At 37.8% G+C, this 23,089-nt stretch overlaps 2 protein-coding genes across 7 annotated transcripts in view; both read right to left on the bottom strand.

The window, feature by feature from the left end:
• LOC110312426 (zinc finger protein 93-like) overlaps positions 1-8,237 on the bottom strand; it is a 23,247-nt gene extending 15,010 nt beyond the window's left edge. Inside the window, 1 exon segment of the mRNA XM_029471046.1 lies at positions 8,166-8,237. The gene's annotated coding sequence lies outside the window, so the exon portion shown is untranslated.
• Positions 3,575-23,089, bottom strand: LOC110283984 (zinc finger protein 99-like). Of its 6 annotated transcripts, XM_029471048.1 has the most exons (8): positions 22,872-23,089; positions 22,042-22,153; positions 21,169-21,260; positions 18,264-18,368; positions 16,893-17,017; positions 10,135-10,225; positions 8,166-8,292; positions 3,575-7,209 (listed from the first exon to the last, which is right to left on the bottom strand). In XM_029471048.1, the coding sequence occupies exons 6-8, from the start codon at positions 10,162-10,164 to the stop codon at positions 5,351-5,353; spliced, it is 2,016 nt and encodes a 671-aa protein (XP_029326908.1). In that variant the 5' UTR covers positions 10,165-10,225; positions 16,893-17,017; positions 18,264-18,368; positions 21,169-21,260; positions 22,042-22,153; positions 22,872-23,089; the 3' UTR covers positions 3,575-5,350. The 6 variants fall into 6 exon arrangements, with proteins under 6 accessions (XP_029326908.1, XP_029326910.1, XP_029326909.1 ...); XM_029471050.1 differs by lacking the exon at positions 16,893-17,017; XM_029471049.1 differs by lacking the exon at positions 18,264-18,368.

The raw sequence follows: 23,089 nt of genomic DNA, 5'->3' as shown, positions 1-23,089 counted from the left end.
ACTGATTAGTTATCTAATTCCAAGTGTTTATCCATAAATACATGTACCTCACAACACTAAGTTGATTCACCAGGAATCACACACACACACACACACACACACACACACACACACACAGAGTTAAAGGGGTGGAAATGATATAAACACACAATACTCATTCATGAAATCCTCAAAATAAATGAAAAGTTAAATAGAAAAAGAAGACTTGTTTCTTGTGAAACAGCAAGGAAAAATCATTTTCAAGTATGTTTTCAACTTGTCTGAACTCCTTACTTGGGCTCTTTCATCCACTCAAATCTGACTCTTTGTTTGATTAGTATCTCCCCGTTCTTTGCAGCCCAGGGTTCTTGGTTTAGCTCCTGGTCTACCGTAGACACAGTATGAAAAAGAGGCACATGGCCACTCCTGATTTATTCAGAAATTACAAGGATTTCTCACAATACTGGTCTCAGATGAGACAGATGACCATATAAAGTTTGTCAACGGTTATTTACTGACATATTCTGGAACATACAGGAAAATCCTCAGTTTGTGCATGCTGAGTTCTACCACCAATGAAATGTTAGATGTTGTATTATTTAGTAATGCGTGCTTGAAATGACCACAGTGAACAATAAAGATGCACAATACCTCCAGCCACTGAAATATATAGAAGTGACAAGAACATGGATCTTCTTAATGACCAGAAATGTTCAATATGCAGTTCATGTTTTAATAAGAATTATTAAAGTCAACTGGTGGGGGTGTATGCCTTTTATCCCAGCACTCAAGAATCAGAGGCAGACATATCTCGCAGAGTTCCAGGCCAGCCTGGGCTACAGAATAAGTTCCATGACAGCCATGGTTACACAAAGAAACTCTGTCTCAGAAAACCAAAATATTACTGTAATTACTACTATTATTATTATTTGATGGGCTGACACATACCTTTAATCCCAGCACTCAGCAGGCAGAGGCAGGCAGATCTCCGTGGGTTTAAGACCATACTACTCTACATAGTGAGTTTCAGGCCACACAGGGCTACATAGTGATGCCGGGCGGTGGTGGCACACACCTTTAATCCCAGCAACTCAGGAGGCAGAGGCAGGCAGATTTCTGAGTTCAAGGCCAGCCTGGTCTACAGAGTGAGTTCCAGGACAGCCAGGGCTACACAGAGAAACCCTGTCTCGAAAACAACAAAAAAAAAAAAAACAAAAAACAAAAACAAAACAGGGCTACATAGTGAGACCCCATGTCTTTCTTTTCTATTTCTGTGATAAGAAAAAAATGACCAAGGCAACTTATAAAAGAAAGTATTTAATTAGGCTTACTGTTTCAGGTGGTTAGAATTATTCACAACACCAAACTACTTCAAACACACACACACACACACACACACATACACATATACCACTGACCTAATTGTAGTATTTAATATATCTATACATTAATCCTCTATTCTTTCTTATAAGGAACATATCCAAATTCTATCTTTCTAATCATTTAAAGCATTACATGTTAGATTATGGTTTATATTTATCATGTTGTGGCAATTAACGTAACTTATTCATGCCACTAAGCAATAGCCTTGCCATTACTCATTATCCCATATTCTCTCCAGCCGCTGACAACCAGCATTTACTTTCCCCATCCACCATCTATCTTCTATCATACTTTCTTATAATTGAGGTCATTTGTGGTTTGTATTCCATCTGTCTTCATATAATAGAGTCCACAAAGTTCTATTATATTACTATGGATGGGACCTTTCTATACATCTCTATGGTGGAATGGTATTTTACTCAGAAGGATCACATTTTATTGACTTATACATTTGTTGATGGACATTAAAGATGATCCCATGTTCTATGATTTAACAGTGACTATGTGCATCTCCAGTCCACACTGAATTACTTCCTTTGAGTGTGTCCAGGATTTGAACTGCATCCTTATAGAATTAATGAAACTCCCTACTAGCTCTTCATAATGTTGTTCTGTACTCATGTCCATTGATAGGGCACTTTCATGCTGTATTGTCCAACATGATAACCAGCCCTAGTGATGTTTGCCTTTAAAATTATTACTTTGTACTGTACTGTCTCATTTATTTCATCCCATCTTTCTAATCATTATATATGTGGAACCTTATTTATCTGGTGGGCATCTGAGTATGTTTTGAAAACTATTTAGAAAGTAATTTATTTTTAATTGGGTCATTCGTGCTGTAATATGATTTTAGTTGTATATATATTTATATATATATGTATACACACACACACTTGCCTACATATAATTATGTCTTTGTGTATGGATGATAACCAGATTATGTTTTCCCTCTGAGAATAGTATTGAAATATTGTATATAAAAATAGGATATGAGAGGATGGGCAGATAAGGAAGAAAGATCCCCAGGTCAAACCCTAATGAATCTTAGTACGGCACCAACAGTTTCATAGTACACTGTTATGCATTACTGTTGACATTGGTTGAAGAACAACTCAAAACTGTTATAAAAGAAATAGTGTGTTTTTAGAAATTAGAGCACCAGTCTGCCATAGAGGCTGAGAAAATACATGAATCTTCAATTGTATTCATTACTAATGGGTAGTCTATATTTAGGTATCCTGAGAATATTAGAAGGTATTCATCCCATTAACTTGTACAACTTTACCTATTAACAATCTTCTCCTCATTCCCTCTCCAATACTCGTGATCACCTGTAAGGAACACTACTCTCTCTGTGCTCTGAAATCCACATTGTAGTTTCTGCAGGAAGGTGAGATGAGTGCTACCCTGTGCATCTACACTTCACTTAAGAATCTGCTCTAAGTGTTACTATGAATTCCTATGAATACCAGGGCTCTTACATTTTCACCATTTATTCATGGATGGATTACACAGTCGCTCTAATATTGTCAAGGCACACCCCTGTACACCCACATGCAGAGAGGAATTCAATGAGTATGTCAGGATCAAGCTAGTACTGCTTGGAGGTTTGTAATTAAAACATCCATAACAGTGAATAAGAATTCCAATTTCACTGCCAAGTAATTTCTGTTACATTCATTATAATGTCCCAAACACAAAATATAAACTTTGACAAGATTATGCATATCATATAAAGTTTAAGTACTGTGGGATGATTTTGAATGAAAGCATTCTAGTGCTTGATTCAAGCCTTGGAAATTATCCTGCTTTTCTCATTGTTAATATGAAGTGAGAGGTTCAGGTTGGAGACTAGATCACATTTACTCTGTGCCCTTTCCCCAGCCTTGAGAAGGCTTCTCAGACCTGTCTTGTTACAGTAGGCTAGCCCACCTAGGGTGGAGTCGTCCGACCTTACCTGCTGAGGCTGAACCTGTTCTCCTGAGACACTATCCTGATGTAGCTCGATCCTGACATGGTGGGGGATGGGTTCGCCCCTTTATAAGCTCAGATCAACATTGGCCTTGATCAGAAAACCTTGTCTTGGCTTGTTATTTCTCTCGAAGCCTTTCCTATCCAAAACCCCATCTCTACTTTCAGGAATCCAGTAACCCGTGGCCGCAGGCGGCTACATACTCATGGAATTTCCACATAAAACCATTAAACACCGATGTTTTATTCATTTTTTAAAAATCACCTTACATAGAGTTGTAGAACATTTAAAAATATATGTGGTTTTACAAAAAGTATAGATAACAATAAGAGGGATGTTACTTTACTAAAATATGGAAACCTACAGTTACTATTGACCATTTTCAAAGAAAGCCAAGGTGTGAGTTCCATGGTACACATTGTTCAATACAACTATATATTCTCAAATATTAGATTTGACTTTCCTTTGATAACTCTATTTTTTCCTACATAAATTTCATTGAGGATATCTAGATAGAGATCAGCAATTCTACGGACTTATCATTTTTTCAGATATTTCTAAAATATGTTATTGAGATCCCCCTGTGTCTGCCTATTGAAGACTTGGATAGCCCTTTTCCCTTCTTATTGCTCTTACATCATACACGTGTTCCTCCTTCTACAAAATAAAACTCATCTCCATTTGTGTTACAGTATTGAAGCTTGCTTAGACTACTGATTTTTCATGGACCAAGTGATATTAATGACACGTTATTAACAGAGAGTAGATTGTTAGGAGCAACAGGCAGCAAGCTACATTGCCTGTAAGGTACCATGATCTCAGAATCCTGCCCACACGAAGAAAAGTGAACTCCAACAGAGTAGGGCACTTCAACCACCATAAGAAATAAAGGCGAAGAATAACTCCTGAAACCAAAGGGATTCCAAGACAGGATTCTGCTCAGGTTACCATGGCTTTTTTACATAGTGAACCAATGAAGAAAATAATCAGGGATGAGTGTTTTTTTGTTTTTGTTTTTGTTTTTTTTAAGTGGTCTTCCACAGGCACACAATGACAGAATTCTCTCTGGGACTGTAACACTGCCATGAACTAGTATAGTTTTCAAAAGGTCATCAAGCAGAGAGGCCTTGGTCTATGCAGCATCTGCATGAAGACTTGACCCAGGGAGAATCTAAAGTTGCCATCATGAGTCTGTCTAGATAGTTGGAGTCACCAGATGGTTAGCAGTCATTAGCTACCTAACTTCACCACTCCTGACTCAGATTCATCAGCACTGAAGCAGCAACAATAGATATACATTATCATAAAATATCTGTAAGCAAGACAGCATAGATGCATCTGAGTATAAAAAAAAACCTATTGTGTTTACATTTCATCAAATTCCAATACTAGCATTACCCAAATGTTAATATGAATTATATATTTATTCAAATAGAAATATCCTCCTCCACTCAAATACATAACAAATTCCTTTACTCATTTGGTTTCCTTCTTTGCAATACACTTGTTTGTCTAATGTCTGTGTCTTAGTGTTTCTATATGAATCACTGTGTTTTTCAGTTGGACTAAATACTTTTCCAATTTTCTTGAGTACAGGAAAACCAATTTTCCTGCCCATTCTTTGGGACTTCCAGGCTATGCATGTACATGTATCACATCCACAAGTTATCTCTTTAACAATTCTCATACTCATGCTGTCTGTACAGTTTGACTCCTGAATGATTATACTGAAGGTAAAAAAAAAAAAAAAAAAGAGGACTCATTATTAAAGGAGTTTCTTGGGTTTCCCTTCAGGATGAATTTTCAGATGTATCTACAATTTTAACACTATGTAAAAACTGAAAAAAAAAAAATCAATGCATATCATGGGTTTTCTAGCATGGAATTTCTACTGCATAAGACATGAGGATTTCACAACAGTGAACATGCTTCTGGTTTATTTCTGGTTTGAATTTCTGACTACATTTTGTCCTCATGAATTAGTATAAACTCTTGGCATTTTCTATGATTTAATCATTCATCAAAAGCTCTCACATATTTCCTGTTTTCATGTTTTTCTCTAGTATGGATCCTGTTGTGCTTTGTAAGAAGAGAGCGCTGGGTAAAGGATTTGTCACATTTACCACATTTGTAAGGTTTTTCTCCAGTGTGGATTCTGGAATGGGTTTTAAGGTTTGACAACCAATAAAAGGACTTACTACATTCTTCACATTTGTAGGGTTTTACTCCAGCATGAATTTTCTGATGAGCTTTAAGACTTGAGCAGTGGGTAAAGGATTTGTCACATTCCTCACATTTGTAAGGTTTCTCTCCAGTGTGAATTCTGGAATGTCTTTTAAGGTTTGACAACCAATGAAAGAACTTACCACATTCCTTACAATTGTACGGTTTCTCTCCAGTGTGGACTCTGTAATGTTCTTTAAGTCTTGATAACAGATAAAAGGATTTACCACAGTCTTTGCATGAGTAGGGTTTCTCTCCAGTATGAATTTTCTGATGTGTACTAAGAGCTGTGCAGTGGGTAAAGGATTTGTCGCATTCCTTACACTTATAAGGTTTCTCTCCTGTATGGATTCTATAATGGCTTTTAAGTTTTGACAACTGAGAAAGGCACTTACCACATTCCTCACATTTGTAAGGCTTCTCTCCAGTATGGGTTCTGCAATGGCTTTTTAGGTGAGACAACACATAAAAACATTTGCTGCACTCTTCACATTTGTAGGGTTTTTCATCAGTATGAATTTTCTGATGTCTTTTAAGAGCTGTGCATTGGGTAAAGTATTTGTCACATTCTAAACATTTGCAAGATTTCTCTCCAGTATGGGTTCTATAATGGCTTTTAAGTCTTGATAACTGAGAAAATGACTTGTCACACTCCTTACATTTGTAAGGTGTCTCTCCAGTGTGGATTCTGTAGTGGCTTTTAAGGCCTGACAACCAATGAAAGAACTTACCACATTCTTTGCACTTGTAAGGTTTCTCTCTAGTGTGGACTCTGAAATGTTCTTTAAGAGTTGACAGCAGATGAAAGGATTTACCACAGTTTTTGCATTTGTGAGGTTTCTCCCCAGTATGAATTTTCTGATGTGTACTAAGACCTGTGCAATGGGTAAAAGATTTGCCACATTCCTTACACTTGTAAGGTTTCTCTCCTGTATGGATTCTATAGTGGTTTTTAAGTCTTGACAACCGAGAAAAGCACTTACCACATTCCTCACATTTGTAAGGCTTCTCTCCAGTATGGGTTCTATAATGGCTTTTAAGTCTAGATAACAGTGAAAAGCCTTTATCACATTCATTACATTTGAAAGGTTTTTCTCCAGTATGGATTCTGCAATGGGCTTTAAGATGAGACAACCACTTAAAGGACTTACCACATTCTTTACATTTCCATGGTTTCTCTCCAGTGTGAAGTCTCTGATGTGTACTGAGGCTTGAGCAACTCCTAAAGCATTTCCCACAATTATGTGCTTTCTCTCCACTATGAGTTCTTTGCTGTACAAGTCTGTGTGTAGAGCCACAAAGCTTATCACTTTCTGTATACTTGTGTTCCATCTTTATAGCGTGGATACTCTGATTTGGACTAATGTTGGAACATAAACATTTGTCACACTCTTTATATTTGAAAAGTTCTTCTCCAGTGTGTATACTATTATGTCTGATTAGGGATGATTCAATGGAAGCATCCTGGTAGCTGTACTTGTTGCAGTTTTCTGCAGTACTACTTGTGTTATAAGGTGTACATGAAGAGGATTCATGAACCATTTTGCCAAGCTCTTTATATTTGTAAGACTTTTCTTGGATATTCACATGTTGATGCTCTGAGTGTTGATCCAAGACCTTCTCATATTTACCACACATGTGATGCTTCTCTGGGAAATGAGCACAATTAGAATAATAGGGATTGACTCATGAGTAACAGATTCAATAGCTGAGTCAGCTTCAGTTCTCTAAGACAAGTGATAATTATTTACAAGACAGCTCTCAATAGTGGCCTTTTAATTTTCACCATTGTTGTATGGATGTTCAGAACCTCCATTTTGATCTCCATCACACTGAGGGGATTGATAACAGAATTCTTATTCTTATCTAAACTGCACTACTTGCAGAAGGTGGGAGAATTAGATGATGAAAAAATAAATAACTTTGTAAAACGAACTATATGAAGGGTTATATTTAAAATATTTTTCTCTTTGTAAATCTCCTTTCTCCCCAGAAATCATTGAAGAATCGTTTAATGCAATACTAAAATGAAAATATTCAACTTACTAAGTGTATTGCAATGCATATCTGTGCTCCATACATTTAAATAAAAACTTGGGTGAGTGGGAACAGCCAGTTCGTGGTGACACCTTTAATTCCAGCACCAGGAAGCAGAGGCAAGTGGATCTTGGAGTTCAAGGTCAATCTGGTCTACAAAGTAAATTCCAAGACAGCCAAGGCTTCAACTGTGTCTTGGAAAAAACAAAAAGCAAAGCAACAAAAGGAAGGAAGGAAGGAAGGAAGGAAGGAAGGAAGGAAGGAAGGAAGGAAGGAAGGAAAAAGAAAGAAGGAAAGAAGGAAGAAAGGAGGAAAAGAAGAAAGAAAAGACAACATGGTAAGAGAAATGGAGAGATGGGTTAGTAGTTAAGAGCAATTGTTGAACTTTTCGATGACTTAAGGAAATGAAAAGGAATTCCATTGAAAAGTTCAGTTTTTGTTTGTTTTGTTTTTTTTTTGTTACAAAACTTTTCTAATTCCCTGTAGTTTCTAGACAGTATCAGAGAATTTATACATTATAAACCAGGTAAATACAAACAATGGAATTCTGCAAGAAAAATGTTCTCACCAACAGAGACCAAGTTGATGTAATTTTCCAACATCACATCAATGTACAGAGCCCTCTGAGCAGAGTCCAAGCATTCCCACTCCTCCTGGGAGAAGTCCAAAGCCACATCCCCAAATGTCAACAGACCCTGTAATGGAAATTTAAGAGTTTTACCATGGGCAGAAAGTGTCATATGAATTTAGGGACATTTTTGTGATACAGCTGAGACAAGAAAATTATTCTTTCAGATGATTTTTAGATGGGCTGTAGATATAGCTTAGCAGTCAAAGTATTGTTCTTCCAGATGTCCTTGGTTTCATTCACATGACCTAGATGGCATCTAACATCCACTTGTAGCTCCAGTTTCCCATGATGCATTGCCCTCATCTGGCATCTAAGGACAACAAGCATGCAAGTAGTACATAGACTTACATATAGGTAAAACCACCTGAACATATAAAATAAAAATAAAATTTAACTGCATATTTTAACTTTATGTGCTATAGAGCAGTTTCCTTAGAATTTGAAACATTCTGTCCTGTAGAAAAATAATTAAAACATTTTGTTTGTTTGTTTGTTTTTTTGGGGTTTTTTTTGAGACAGGGTTTCTCTGGATAGCCCTGGCTTTCCTGGAACTCACTTTGTAGACCAGGCTGGCCTCTAACTCAGAAATCCACCTGCCTCTGCCTCTCAAGTGCTGGGATTAAAGCCGTGCACCACCACCGCCTGGAAATTAAAACATTTTTAAAGAAAAAAAAATGTAAATCTGGGCCAGACAGTGTTGGTGCATACCTTTATTCACACCACTTAGGAGGCAGAGGTAGATAGATCTCTGTGAGACCACCATGATCTACTGTATAAGTTCTAGGATAGCCAGGTGTACACAGTGAAACCCTGTTTTGAAACAATACCCACCCACCCCAAATAAAAAAGTAAATCTGTCCTTCAACAAAAGAAAAAAGATGTGATGGGACATCCTTCCTCCTCCAAAGGTAGAGATTAGAGCAAAGTAATTAAGAAGAATCTTCATTTCTATGTGAAATGTGATGGCTTATGTACATCACCCACTCAACACACTCAAGAAAATTCTTATTAATGCATTTCACATGATGTCATATAAAGACTCACCACCAGGAGGGTCTACACAATGGGTTGCTGTCTGAAATCATGGACCAAAGACAAAGAGAAAATACTCATCTTTCTAGTTTGGGAAGTTACCACTGAATATTGATATCAAGTGAGTGATATGAGCAGGAACTCTCCTGAGACGAATAAATGCCAAGTGCCAACAAACAAAGACACAGCATCATCACTGTTTGACACTGATAGCAACTGTCAAAGAAAGAAACCAATAGACTACAATCTGCAGCTACTCACAGAAGCATCAGTTTCATGGCATGGTCAAGGCACATAATGCTGCCATCTTCAACTCTCTCTAGAGAGTTTCAATATTTAGCATTATAATCCAACTGAGAATCCAATAGTATGTTTTTTAATCCTTTTCCAAAAAATTATTAGGGATTCTAGCAAGGAATTCAAGGTGTTTATACTTTCATAAACCTAATTCAAGGAAGCCTAAGTACCCCCCTATACGTACACAAATCCATCCTCTGTAGCAACTGAACAATACATTTGTTTGACCACAATGAAAATGTAGGTCTTATTTTTAATTGTGAATAGTTACCTGCACACAAAGAGTCTGGCTGGAGAGGGCTGAATAGACAAAAGGCTGTGATACATAGTAGACATGTATTTAAAAAGTTAATCTTGAGAATTGGGAGAAAAAGGAATTCATGGGAAACAAACACTTCATGGGAAACAAACACTTCAGATGACATTATCAGAAACAGAAATAAAGGCTTCCAAAGTTTTAATGTATAACAATTCTCATTAAAGTGAAGGAGGAGGAGGAAGAGGAGGAGGAAGGGAGGAGGAAGAAGAGGAGGAAGGGAGGAGGAAGAGGAGGAGGAGTGGTCAACATGACACAAACCTGGGATGTACTTAATGGAGAAGCAGCCATTTCTTCCTGTTGATCTGCTCTGAGTTTCTGTTTCAAGAACAATGGCTGGACCCCTTCTTGCCTTTAATATCAGGCATCAAAAATATAAAACAAAAACTTAATATGAATCTCTCTTAAAGAACAATGTCAAACCACAAACCCCCCAAATATCAGGATAATACCAGAATAATTATAAAGCAAGGAGAAAATAGAAAAATATATTCAAATACCCGAAAGTAACTATCAACCATATTATTGCAGTCAAAATTATGTTTTAAAATTGACAGAGAAGTGCATTTGAAAATACTCATGAATTAACATGTGCCATTCTACTCAAGTCATTGCAGATAATAATTAAAGGCAAATATACACAGATCAGTCAAAAAGATATCCACGAGAATATAAGAAATAAGATATTTCACATGAGAAACAGATGAATAGAGGAGAGCTACAGAATAACCACCTATATCTTTATAACTTTAAAATAAAGTCAACAAATATTTGTTTAAAAGAGCAATCATAAACAGAAAAAGCACAAAAAAGTCAATGTGTGTATGTATTCACCTTTACAGTATTTATATTTTATGTATATGAATGTTTGCCCTAGATGTATGTGTACTATGCAAGTGTTGATGCCCACAAAGATCAGAGTATATTGGATGCACTGGAACTAGAATTATAGACAGTTATGAGCTACCACATAGATTTTGGGAAACAAATCCAGGTCCTTTGTAAGAGCAACAAGTGTTTCTTTTTTTTTTTTTTTTTTTTGGTTTTTCAATACACGGTTTCTCTGTATAGCCCTGGCTGTCCTGGAACTCACTTTGTAGACCAGGCTGGCCTCGAACTCAGAAATCCGCCTGCCTCTGTGTCCCGAGTGCTGGGATTAAAGGCGTGCGCCACCACGCCCGGGACAAGTGCTTCTTTTGTTTTATTTTGTGACACAGTGACGCATTTCCTCCAAGGCCACACTTATTCCATAAGACTACACCTCCTAAAAGTGCCACTCTGCATGGGCCAGGCATTCAAACATGAGCTTATGGGGATCATACCAATTTTTTGTCGTGTTTTTTGTCTTTTGTTGAAATACTTTTCTTCCCCCTACCATTGTCTTAGTTAGTCAGGGTCTCTATTGCTGGGAGGAGACACCATGACCATAAGTAACTCTTATGAAGGTAAACATTTATTTGAGGCTAGCTTCTAGTTTCACAGGTTTAGTCCATTATCATCACAGAGAAGCATGACAGTTTGCAGGCTGCCATGGTGCTGGAGAGTTCTACATCTTGATCCACAGGCTGTAGGAGGCTGTGTGACATATTGGGTATAGCTTTAGCATCTGAGACCTCAAAGCTCACTCCATAGTGACATACTTCCTCTAACTAGGCCATACCTCCTAATAATGCCACTCCCTATGAGCCAAGCATTCAAACACATGAGCCTATAGGGGCCATTCCTATTCAAACCAGCACACCCATAATATATTCTGATTACAGTTTCCACTCCTTCTACTCCACCCAGTTCCTCCCCACTCTCCCTCCTATCCAGATCCACCACTTTCTGTCTCTCATTAGAAAACAAAGAGGCTTCCAAGAGATAATAATAAAAATATAATCTAATAAGATAAAACAAAAGCTAACGCCTCCGAATTAGATAAAACAAACAAACAAAAAAAAGAGGACAAGAGAAGGCACAAGAAACAGAATCTCATAAAAACACTAACCTTTAAGCTATAATACACAAAACAAAGGACCAGTAGGGTAACAAGACAGAAGATAGACAGATATAGATAGTAAGATAACATAAAAGAAAGGAAACACACTAATACGACATTTTGACAAAAGGATGCCATTGAGTTCATTTTCTATTGGCTATCCACCTTCAGGCATGTGCTTGGCTCAGAAAACTGTTCTTAACAGTTTAGCTATCTCTCATGACAGCCTTACTTTGTGGACCAGGCTGGCCTCGAACTCAGAGATCTGCCTGACTCCAAAGTACTGTGATTAAAGGCATGCACCACCACCACTAGGCTGCTAGTCATTAAAAAAGAAAAATGTTGATCATCCTTAGCCATGAAGTAATTACAAATTCAAAACCAGCTGATACTCCTTTTTACCCTATTCAGAATGGCTAAAGTGGAGAAGGTATAGCGGGTCTCATTTCCTCCTACTACTCCAGAGGAAATAGCAGTTGGCTCAGTACCAGCCTGATATAAACAGTGAGTTCCAAGCCAGACAGAACTACACTGTATGACTCTGCCTCAAAAACAAAACAAAATAAAACAAACAAAAAATACAGAAAAAGGAAAAAAACACAACAAATGCCATTGATGAAATAGAAAAGTGGGACACTTATTCATTCTTCAAAGGGACTATGAACCAGTAAAAACCACAGTAATCATTTTGGAGTTTCCACAACCCACAATCTTAACCACCATATTACCCACCACAGCAAAAATACATAGCCCCCTAAGTTCTACCAAAACAGACATACGGTTTTATTGCCACACTATTCAAAGAAGATAAGAAATGAACTCATCCTAGATGCCCAACAACAGAAAAGAAATGGAATGAACTTAAATGGTGAAATTTTATTTTGCTACAAAATAAATTATAATTACGATCCTTTGCATTAAAATCAATAGAAATATAAATTATATGAATTGTACTTCTACAAGGAAAGAAAATGCCTGCAGGTTTTCTCCCATTTACTAAGCCCATTTTCATATACATGGGTGAGAGTTTGAGTCTAGGACAAGGTGAGTGGTCCTCAACCTATGTGTTTAGACCCCTTTGGGGAGTCACCTATGGGACATACTGAAGATCAGATATTTACATTACTATTCATAACAGTAGCAAAATTACAGTTATGAAGTAGCAACAAAATAATTTTATGGTTGGAGTTCACTGAAAAATGAAGAACTGTATGCTGTGGCATAAGGAAGGCTGAGAAACACTGCTCTAGACAGAGCAGCTCGAGAGTGGAACAAGAGCTCTGGATGGATGTGGGGAATAAAGACAAAATTGGTAATGGAATGACAGTAGTTGGGTTGGGAAAGGAAGCTAACATATAGTTGCCCTTCAGGAATGAGGTGTATAGGAGGAAGGGCCAGGAAATCACAAGAGGGCCTTGAGATGGGAAAGCATCACAAATGAACAACTCAGCACTGTCTTCCTTATACGGCATTGTAAGGCAAGAGTGCAATGTTTACTGACAGTATCACAAGATCACAGCTCAGGAAAAGCACTGCTTCCATAATGACATGGGGTAGGGGGACAATGGTGTGTTCTCAGCATAAATATAGAAAATCATGTCCAATATGAAAACAATCCCAATCCCAGATAGGTCATTTCCCGAGAAAAGGTTTGAGGGGTTCTAAAATTTCCCATCATTGCATATGGTTGTCAGCTTTTCTATACAGTAGAAAATACCTGGAATACAATATTTGCCTCTTTGATCATATTATTCACCATATGTATCATGCTATTGTAGAGAACAGATATATCATGCAGTGGCTCGGTCTATCTGGCAAACATCATGTTTGTTTGCAATATGGCATTCTTGTCATCAGATATAGTTACAGTCAACCTCAGCATCACTTAAGCAGACCATACATTGTTCACTGAGGTAAAGTGTACCTTTCTAACTTAATTCTCTTCTCAAGATAGACATGCTGCTGTATTACTTATATTTGGACCTCTGTGTAAGAATATCTGTCATCTGTAACCGTTCTGAAGCCACGTAAAAAGTCAGTATGTGGTTTAAGTGGGATGTCTGTGTTCTACATTGCTCTAGGCAATGTCAAAGTAGACTCATTAAAGTGGCGGGCATGGCAGAACCCATCTCATGGCTGCCAGGGAAAAGAGAAGGAGGGTGCATAGGTAAGGTGTATCCTTCTAAGGAATGACATTGGAGTGACAGCCTCTCTAAGATTAAAAATGGAACAAAGGCATTCTATGCTTACTCCCTGATTCCGAAGAATCAGAATCGTTTTACTGTTTTCCATAACATTGAAATTACAGACATGTGCAAAGTTTTTAAATGTAAACAAGAGTCTAGAAAGTGTTCAAAGAAATCAAAGTAAATGATACAAGTAAACTAAATCTCTAGACATCAACCATGGATATGTATGAGTTACTTGAAGAATTCAAAGGATACTCAGTGAGCTACAGTAAAGACAACTTACATCAACTTAATATATTAATATTATTAACAACAAAAATCTAAACAATAACAAGACAAAACCAGATTGTAGTTCTGATATCTATAATATGCGGCAATAGGTAATTATTTCTCAATCTGAAAAGGGAAACAGACATAGTTCAAGACTTCTATTAATCCCACCTAGCAAAATCTGGAGGAGACAAAGAAGCACTCATTGTTTCTAAACAATAAAAGGGGAAGAATCAGATGAACAGAAATAGAAATGGGGTGAGATGGCTATTCTTGGTTGTCAACTTGACTACATCTTGAATCAACTAAAACTCAAATGGCTGGGTACACATGAGAGAGATTTTTTTTTTTCCTTAACTAAATCATTTGATGTAGGAAGACCCACCTTTTCTTTCTTTGTATATCCCTGGCTGTACTGGAAGTAGCTCTGGCCTCGAACTCACAGAGATTCACCTACCTTCCTTCACCCCAACTGCAGGGATTAAAGGTGCATGCCACCACCACCCAATAGGAAGAACCACTTTTACTATGGATCTTCTGAGGTGGGAAGATGAACCTTTAATCTTGGCCACTGCCAAGGTACTCCGGTGGAGCCAGCTTGAGGCAGTAATGCCAAAAAAGCTGCTCATGAGAAATGAATTCCTAGAACTTTTTCCTGGAGGTCTGATGAAAGTCTGACCCTCCAGCTTGGATCAGTTTGGCAGGCGTAAAGCCTGGAAGCTGTTCTTGAGGATCAGAGTTCCATGGTAATTCTTCTCCCAGAGGTTTGGCATTCTATCCTGAACCCACAATTATCATATTCCCACCGCATTAGTTTAATGCATAGATTCACGTGCACTCTATTAAGCATTACCTTATAGTAAATGCCTTTTAAGATTGAATTCTAGCATAGTTAAAGCCTTTCCCAGTGTTCTAAGATCCCAGATAACAGCAAGGAGCTTAACCTATCAGTAACTAATTTAGCTCTACCATAAAACAATAAAACACTAGCCATTAGCTCAATTGTCTGCAAAAAGAGACTAAAAGTCTCACTGAGATAGAAATATTTACTACAAACTACATTCCACACCAGAGCAAGTTGATATACTATCCTGATAATGGGAATTCTCCAAACTAGATAAAATTTAACAAGGCCTAGAGAATTTCGGGGTCAGTGACACTACATTACTCTTGAAGCCTGTAAAGATTTAAACCCCATGGAGCAATTAACAAAGTGTAAAATTCTTGCCAGGCCAGGGCTGAAGCAGGCNCTTATCTCTAAGTAAACATAGTCCTTTTAAAGTCACTCCTCTTACATCTAGAGGGATACTTATTTATAACCTAAACATTTATCTGGTTCCTGCAAATTCTTTTTATAGTCACTCCTCTTGCACCTGGGAAACTTCAATGTACCGTATCTGTTATGTTTTACAATTTATGATATTCGCTGTAATATAATAGTCTCATGTTTTACCAAGAGATTACATTCAGATTCGACACCTCTCTTGTGTGCTTGATTCTGTCTGTCCCATCTGACTCTTTGCCCATTTGCTCTAGAGACCTGTTTTTACGCAGGCATAGGAGAAAGAAGGTCTGCGGCAGGCCACGCCTTCTGCTAGCAGCCTGTATCAGTGACATGGAAAAGGAATCTTGTTCTGTTTCCCTGCTTGCCTTTGCTCTCATTGCCAAGTCCATTAGCACCTACTTCTCAAAGATTTCAGTGTATTCTGAGGACCAGCTGAGACACAGACTTATGAACTGAACAGTTACTGGATACTTGGCCTTTCTATTGGCTGGACAAGCTAGACCACAGCCTGTAACCCACACTAATAAAATCCCTTTCTGTATCTATATACAGATTCACTCTATCCGTTCTTTTCCTCTAGAGAATCCTAATACACATAGGATGTGACTGCTCTCCAGGTGGTCACATGAGGTTAGTGAAATTCAGAGCAGCAACATGGAATCTGACATCAGTGTAAAGATGAAGGTGAAATGCAGCCAACTCAAAAGCTCCCAGCGAATACAGCACATGCAGCAAATTCTCCTCAGAGAATATGCACAACCTTCAGGACCTTTGAAGCTCAATTGAAAAAAGCCTGCTGGGTGTTAATTTAGAACACAACACTGAGCCCTCAACCCAACTTATTGTACTAATACAAATGAAGTACTTAAGAATGGACCCATGTCCATTCTACATCACATCTACTTATCAGCAAAGAGTTTTGAGATTTGTGGGCCTGTGGTTACCAGAACACTGTGGCACTTGATGCAATTTACTTTCCTTCAGTAGCAGTCTTGTTGATGGGATGCTGGGTGATCTTCCTGAATTATAAATTTGTCCACAACTTCAGTAGATCCTCATAACAGTTACTACTATGTACCTAACTACATCATCAATATGATAAACCTATTGCCACATTACAATGGGCACAGGATAGTCTCCAGCTCTGAGCTCCATGAATACAAACAACATTATTTATCATACACAAGAATCATTCCTAACTTTTCCAATGTTGGTATGAGGTGTCAACTGTCCTGTCACATATCCAGGCTCCACAATTGCTCTAATACTAGTAGAGATACTTCTATGTTCTTACCTGTACTGTTATCTCATCCATGCTGAGTACTGAACCAAGATTCTCTTTGAGAACAAGTACTCTCAAGTGCTGAGCTGCCTCTCCAGTCCCTCATTTACTGTTCATTAATTAACTTCTGAGAAGACCTAAATCAATGAACAGTGAGACAGAATTCATGGAGCACTGAGGACAACTTGAAGAAATATCATGTTAGGGTGAGTGTAAGGTCATGAAAACTATTCACACCGAAGTGCGGTAACAAAGACACCTTGAAAAGCTTGGCAGCAAGAAGCTCTGGTTTTAAAGGACATATGTATATAATTATGTACCTGAGGGCTTAAAAACATGGCAATAAGTCAATTCCTAATAATATATAGAAAGATATTAGAAATGCTTTGTAGAAATTAATGTAGTAGAGATACACTGAACAATACCAGGAGTCAATGTAACAGATTTGTTTCTGTCAAGAAATAAAAAATTCTGACAAAGTATGCTTTACCTAATCCCAACTAAGAGAGTAAATCCCTAAGCAATGGAATTAGAGCTGAAAGAGGGCATGACAATGGACACCCTGTATTATTTTATGAAGTGCTGATGAAAGTCATTCCAAATAAACTGGAAATGTAGAAGGAAAGGATAGTTCCTAAAAACAATTTTCTGTTATAAAACTAGAGCAGATCTTATACAAATACTGGGACTTAAGCACTAATAATTTCTTCTAAAACTACCCCAGGACTAGACAGATTCAACACTGCATTCTCTAAAGGAATAACATATCATACAAAGCTGCTTTAGACCTTGATACCCAAAGCAGATAAAGACAAGCAAATACATGCAAAGAGCAATAGTCAGGGTAGAAATCGATACAGAGACCCTCTCTGAACTGCTTAGGTTGACTACATGCCAGTAGTACAAGTGTTTCAGAAACATCTATAATCAGTGTAAAACAGCAAATAGTTACACTCAGTGAGAGAAGGAACATGATGATTTCAATAGAGCCATAAAAGGCCTGTGGCAAAATGCCACATTTACCCATTATAAAAGCTCTAAACACACATACCTCAACATCATAAACACTAGAATTCACAAGCGTACATCCAACATTATATTCATTGAGGAAAACTGGAATCATTCCTCTCTAATCGGAAAAGAGACAAGGGTGTCCATTTCTCCCCCACCAAGTCAACAGTGTATCAACAGTTATCCAGAAGAAGAAAGAGAAAAACTGACAGGGGTTGATATAGGAAGTCAAAAAGCAAGTTACCCCTTCGCGGAGGAAAAAGAATTCTGCAATTCAAAAACTTTGTATTGTCCCATGAAAAAGCTCAGATCTGACAGTCCTCTTAATAACTTATATAATCCACATACAACACCACCTGGAATTTTACATACCTACAAGAAGATGCTAAGAAGTCAGCAGACCACTCACAATGTCTACAAATATCTTGGACTTCCTGGTGGTATCATTCATATTCCCAAATTGTGTTGTGCAGGTTGCTGTAATAAAAGGGTCCATATCCTGAAGTGAACTCTGGATGCTAAAATCCCTACCTGCTGGACACCAGTGTAACAGTGCCAAGACTATTTTGTAGTTGATAAAGACTTTCTGGTTGGATTTGTGGCGGGATCCACATTAGGAAACAGACGGATATCACTGGAAAGCCTCCCAGCCTAGGGCTGGGAGGAGGCAGGTCCCAGGAAAGAATCCATTCTTGACATTTTGTTACATGTACAAATACTCACACTGGCCTTTAGCTCATTCTGTTTGTACTCATAGCCTGGTGCTGCTTTTAGCCCAGGACAGAGAAACTTTACTTACAACATGAAACAGTTATTTCAGAGGTCACTGACTGTACAGCCTGTGATAGGAAGTCTATATTACAAAAATCCAAACCTCAGGGAATACTACAGAAGAAGCGGGAAAAGACTGTAAGAGATAGAGGATAGGGAGGTGATGTATGGGAAACTATGCTGTCATAATACACAGCAGTTAGAATTATGCACACAAATGACACCCTGCCTACTCTTCCAAGATTGGCACAAAAGACACATGAAATCAAAGGGGCAATAATTGGGACGTAAGTATGGATAACTAGGAATGGTCGGGAAGGTGATAAAAGGAGAGATAATGGTGAGGAGCAACTTTGATCACAGTACACTCAATATGCAATGATTAAATATAAAAATTAATTATTATAAAATCTGTAGAAATGTAAACATAGGAAATACCAATACGTATTTGGAGGCAAAATGTTAATCATTTATACAATCATTCAATTATAAAACCCTTGTACTGTTATTACTGCTATTTACATAATTAATACTAAAGAGGACCCCCTACCCTTAACCCCTATCCCTGCCCCCAAACAGGATTTGTCTGTGTAACAGCTTGACACTCTCAGAACTCTCAGGCTGGCATCAAACTCACAGAAACCCACCTGCCTCTGACTCCTGAGTGCTGGAATTAAAGGTATACACCACTACTCCTGGTTCAAAAATACATTTCTCTAATGGGGAAAAAGAATCCCAAAACAAACAAGCAAAATAAAGTCCTCTACAACGAACTCTTTAATTTTTTGAAGGAATTGAATAAATACTTGAAGATGGAAAGTATTTCCATGCTCATGGAACAGGACATAGTACTATGAAAATTACAATACTAATGAAAGAGATTGATATGATTAACTCCAACTCCATGACAATCAAACTCCCCATCATATATCTCACAGATACACTACAGAGACTCTTACAAATTTCCATGGAAGCACAGAGACCCTGAGAGTACAGAGCAGAGCTTAAGTTGTCCAAAAGCATTGGTTCCAGATGATACTGCACAGCCACATGACCAACAATATTATGGGAGTGGCAGATGAGTAGACACACAGCCCAATGAAACAGAGCCAGACCAATAGCAATGACCATATGAATCACCAAAACAACATATATGTGCTGCATAAGAGGTAGCTGTTTCAACTAATGATGTTGAGAAAACTATTTATCCACACAGAAATATGAACCTGGGTCAAATTCTCTCCCAGTATACAATGAATCACAGACCTTCATGTATGATCTGTAAAATGAACCTTGTATAGTAAGAGAAAGTAAAAACACATTCATATGGGGACATAGGGACTTGCTCATGAACAGAACTACATATCATGACAAAAGAACACAAACTGACAAACAGGATTGCATTCAATATGAATGCATTTCACAAAAGCACCCAAATACAAGAAGCAATCAATGTAGAACTGTAAGGAGAAAATAGACAGCAATGCAGGGAAGCTTCAGCATCCACCAGTCCTCGAGGCACAATGAAATCAGACAGAAAACCAATTGTCTAGCAGGTATCCACAAATATTAGTCACATAATAGTAGGAGACACCCTGGCAGAATTCTCTAACTTCAAAAGATACTTGTTAGTGTGGCCGTGTCCTAGAAATACCAGAATTAAAAAAATAACAAATACCAATGTTTTTAAAATTCTCTCTGAATCTGAAACACAGACACCATCAGCAGATGGAAAACAGAATACATTAAAAGACACAGTGCTAGAATATTCTAATTCAAATATAGAAAGACAATGTAGAGGAAGTCTATATATTATAAATATGCTAAATCTATACCAAGATCTTACATTTATTTTTGTAGAATTAGAAAAAAAACCTAAAATTCACAAACTTAAGAGAAACCATAGACTTAAAAAATTTTGAGAAGGATCAAACCTAGAGGAGATTTCAAAATACATTAAAATTATAGCGATGCAAACTGTTGAGTACTGTCATGAAGACTAACAACAGGAGAGAGTAATGGGAAGACAGTGAAGATGGAGTTTAATACTTCAGAGAGATACTAAGCAATGCTTGTCAAATTTACACTGGCATTATTTTATGGATTGAAGAAAATAACTTGAAAAGACTTAGAACCAAGGAAAATGCAATAAGCCCCCAAATTTTGAAGCAGAAACTTAAAAGCATCAAGTATCCTAGTAAAGAACTACATTAAAATTATAGAAAGGAAAGTCATTTAATATTGGTATAAATACATGATTAGCAATATGAATGGAAGAGGGATAGCATCATTCACAATCAAAATCCAATCAAATTGTAATTGTTCCTAGTATTTATTCTTACATAGAGAATCTTCTAAAGTTTACAAAGGATAATCCTGAGAACATTATTCTCAGTGGAATTCTCCAGAATAATTTCTACAATAGAATGTGGCAAAACTGACTTCATGTCCCATTTCCACTGTCACTTAAACTCCTTCCCACCCCTTTGTCAATCCTCCAACATACCTGGATCCTTTGCTACTGTTGCCTCTTTCTCCACCTTCCTGGGCACGTTGTCCTGCTCGACGATAAGCAGGTGTAGCTGAAAAGTGCAAGCCCTGCATATGAGAGATTCTTCAGTAAGTACCAGGATTTCTTTTTTTTTTTTATTGTTCTAGTATCCTTTTTTTTTTAATTTATTTTTTATTAGGTATTTTCTTCGTTTACATTTCCAATGCTATCCCAAAAGTCCCCCATACCCACCTCCCCCCAATCCCCTACCCACCCACTCCCCCTTTTTGGCCCTGGGGTTCCCCTGTACTGGGGCATATAAAGTTTGCAAGTCCAATGGGCCTCTCTTTGCAGTGATGGCCGACTAGGCCATCTTTTGATACATATGCAGCTAGAGACAAGAGCTCCGGGGTACTGGTTAGTTCATATTGTTGTAGTACCAGGATTTCTAACACAGTACTATGCTCAGGAGAAATACAGAAAAGGGAACAGAGGGTTCTACAAATGATCCCCCAACTGTTACATAGGGTCAGCATGCTGAAAATATTCAGGGAGCATTTTGAGTTTCCATAACTTGAATCCTACTTCTAATCATAGCTCAATCAAAACTCAAGGGAAAAAAATGAATCTGTATTACTGGAGTGATAATATAAACTACTGAGTATCTGGTTTCATCATGGAACAAAAACGAAGGAAGCCTTACACATCCCAAATTAACAAACATGAAGTACAGATGAAATTTCATGAAAACTTTGTCTTTTTCTCTGAGGCTTTCATTTTCTTCTGTGAGATGTGAGGCTCATTCACACACAGCTCACACACATGCAGAGTAATTTCCCCAGGAAACCTGAGGAGCAAGGAAAAGTGCAAGAGACTATTGTTACTCACAGAAACAGGACTGCTGCAATTCTGCAATATTCAATCTCAGTACAAAACCCTATGAGTGAGGTCCAGGCATTTCCTCTTCTTCCTGAGAGAAGTTCACCGTATGTCAACAACCCTGAAATTACAAAGCAACGGTTTGCCCATTTGTCCATTGTCAGAGTGTGTTTCTTGCATCAGAAAAGATGCTTTCTAACTTTGTCCTACTACATACTGTTTTCTAATGTAAACAGTGTGGCCTGTTATCCTCACTCTCAACATGCATACTGTATTTTTCTGGACTCCTGAGGTGTCCTTTAAAATCTCAGCATAAGAACACACATTTGTTATATTTACATCAGAGTGTACGCATCTCAAATACAAAATGAATGATGAGTAAAACCTTTATTTAAGAATTGTTAAAACTTACAAACATAACTGTGTAGCTTAGCCAAAAAAAAAAAAAAAAAAAAATCCACAAACTGGTCAAAATCTGCAGTTACTTCTTACAGGGCTGGTAGTTAACAAGCTCTCCGGGACCTTAAAGTCTCCATGTCAAATTCCACTCTCTTGAATACGAATGGGGTAGACCAAGGGCGTTAGAAAATGCCAACAGTTTTAGTTTTTGCAACAGCATAAAGAATAGCGCTTGCAATGGTCAAAACATAAACTCAATTAGTCTAAGAGATACATTCATGAGAATATTCTGGAAACCACAGATAAATGGTAAAATCAGCATATGTCCCATTTCATATGTTCTCAAACTTATCTTCAAGGGTATTACCCTTCACCAGAATTGTGAAAGCGGGTCCTTATGAGCAGCAGAAAACTGAACATGCCCCTGGTCCAGTTCCTACCTGTTTCACTACAGCTCTTCTGACCTGGGAGATTCTAGGATCGCCGGGCTGAGGTTCCCGCCACTGTGTTGCGGACCCGCGAGTCTCCCAGACCGTTCCACGAGGCTCCAGTGGCTGCAGGAAGTTTTCACATCTTCTTGAAACTCTGGCCAGTGTCGGCCATCCAACCCTTAAACAAAGATTTCCTCTCAGAGAATGGAGGGTTTTCCGGCCCCTCC

The sequence above is a fragment of the Mus caroli genome, chromosome 17 (assembly GCF_900094665.2).
Source record: "Mus caroli chromosome 17, CAROLI_EIJ_v1.1, whole genome shotgun sequence".
NCBI lineage: Eukaryota > Metazoa > Chordata > Mammalia > Rodentia > Muridae > Mus > Mus caroli.
Note: the sequence above shows the minus strand (reverse complement) of the source record. Positions and strands in the feature narration are given on the sequence as shown.